The sequence below is a fragment of the Octopus bimaculoides genome, chromosome 25 (genome assembly GCF_001194135.2).
Source record: "Octopus bimaculoides isolate UCB-OBI-ISO-001 chromosome 25, ASM119413v2, whole genome shotgun sequence".
Lineage (NCBI taxonomy): Eukaryota > Metazoa > Mollusca > Cephalopoda > Octopoda > Octopodidae > Octopus > Octopus bimaculoides.
The window spans coordinates 26,028,589-26,030,673 of record NC_069005.1 but is presented as its reverse complement, the minus strand read 5'-3'; the positions used below and the strand labels follow the sequence as shown (position 1 = coordinate 26,030,673).

At 42.3% G+C, this 2,085-nt stretch overlaps 1 protein-coding gene across 1 annotated transcript in view; it reads right to left on the bottom strand.

Annotated features, from left to right (window-relative positions):
- Nucleotides 1-239: 239 nt before the first annotated feature.
- The window catches only part of LOC106877588 (SANT and BTB domain regulator of class switch recombination), a 24,990-nt gene continuing 23,144 nt past the window's right edge, over nt 240-2,085 (bottom strand). The window contains exons 16-17 of the mRNA XM_052976625.1: nt 1,450-1,520; nt 240-408 (exon numbers count right to left, since the gene is read on the bottom strand). Coding sequence (XP_052832585.1) covers nt 240-408; nt 1,450-1,520 — 240 coding nt within the window. The remainder of the gene's footprint in view (nt 409-1,449; nt 1,521-2,085) is intronic.

Sequence of the window (2,085 nt, the reverse complement as noted above, 5' to 3'; positions counted from 1 at the left end):
AACAACTACCATTTCAACAAGTGCCACAACTCACCAAGTTCCCAATTTTTGTGAGTACCTAACTCACCAAGTTCCCAATTTTTGCAAGTACCCAACTCAGCAAGTTCCCAATTTTGGCAACTACCCAACTCAGCAAGTTCCCAATTTTTGCAAGTTCCCAACTCACCAAGTTCCCAATTTTTGCAAGTTCCCAACTCACCAAGTTCCCAATTTTTGCAAGTACCTAACTCAGCAAGTTCTCAATTTTGGCAACTACCCAACTCAGCAAGTTCCCAACTCAGTAAGTTCCCAATTTTGGCAACTACCCAACTCAGCAAGTTCCCAATTTTGGCAACTACCCAACTCAGCAAGTTCCCAATTTTTGCAAGTTCCCAACTCACCAAGTTCCCAATTTTTGCAAGTACCCAACTCAGCAAGTCCCACACAAAAATGAAATAATTGATCAACAGAAATTGACCTCTTTACCTCTGAATTATCAAATTATGATGCCTGTGGTGTTATGAGCCAGGCTGTGTCGGAGGGAAGGACCAGAAGTGAGAGAGTGTGCCAGTCCTGTAGGGAGTGGGGGCTGCAGGTCCCACCGGAAGGGCCGCAGTCAGCATGCGAGGTATGAGAGGGCAGTTGGCAGTGGACAGTGTACAGATGCAGACAGAGCACATGGATGTTGTGAGTGACCCCTTCCACATCGACAGACAGTATGGCAGCAGACAGAGCACGTGGACGTTATGAATGACCCCTTACAGATAGACAGGTAAGACCACCATAATTCTTCCTCTGCTTCTGTTTTTTCTTCCTTCACATCACAATGCCTTTAAAAGCCAACTAAACTAACTGCTACAATTTGTAATCCAGTTATAAACAACTTTCTAAAAATTTAATTTTATATATATGAACTTCACACTTTCTGAACCCAGTTAGAAAAAATGGAAAAACATTGACGTTTGTTGATATGGCAATTGCCTGAGACCTTCCTGTGCTATGAAAGGCACTACACCATGTATTAAACAAAACTGTTGGATATGAAATCATGTATAACATCCATATGAGTGGAGGCGCAATGGCCCAGTGGTTAGGGCAGCAGACTCGCAGTCAGAGGATCGCGGTTTCAATTCCCAGACCGGGCGTTGTCTGTGTCCCATGCTAGCATGGGTGGGATGGTACCACAAGAGTTGGCCAGGCCAAAGCCTGCACCAGACTTCTGTGACACACACACACCTATACATTCATACACACACACACACACACACACACACACACACACACATATATATATATATCACTTACATTTCCCAGACTCTTCCTTTTCTTTGAAAATGCCATTTTACTAAAATAGTTCTTCACTTCAAAAACAAGACAGTTCTACAATAGTACCACTGTTCAAGGTCAAAATGTTATTCTGGGAATTTTAAATAGCGTCTTGCTATTTTCATAACTTGCAAAAATAATTACCTTCCTGTCTTTGAGCATCTTGGTTGTGTCGTACAGAGCGCTGCGTGTTCCACAGAGACTTTTGAGTCGGTCTGCCAAAATATAAAGAATTAAACAAGATTCATTATTACTGCTAGCAATTAATTGTGGTGAGCTGGCAGAATCATTAGCATGCTGGATAAAATGCTGACTTTATGTTCTGAGTTCAAATTCCAAAGCCGACCAAAGCCTTGTGAGTGGATTTGGTAGACGGAAACTGAAAGAAGCCCGTCGTATATATGTATATGTATATATATATATGTGTGTTTGTGTTTGCCCCCCCTAATATCGCTTGACAACCGATGTTGGTGTGTTTACGTCCCCATAACTTAGCGGTTCGGCAAAAGAAGACCGATAGAATAAGTACTAGGCTTCCAAAGAATAAGTCCTGGGGTCGATTTGCTCGACTAAAGGCGGTGCTCCAGCATGGCCGCAGTCAAACAAGTAAAAGAGTAAAAGAGTAACTGATCCTCCTGTATTTTCTTTTACTCAAAGCCAGGAACTTTTCAGCACCCCCCTTGTACTAACAACATTCCTCAGAACTTCTTCCACCCGTTCCTTATTCTAACTCTTATAATTCCTCATCAGTAGAGAAAGCAAACGATAAACTTACTGGAA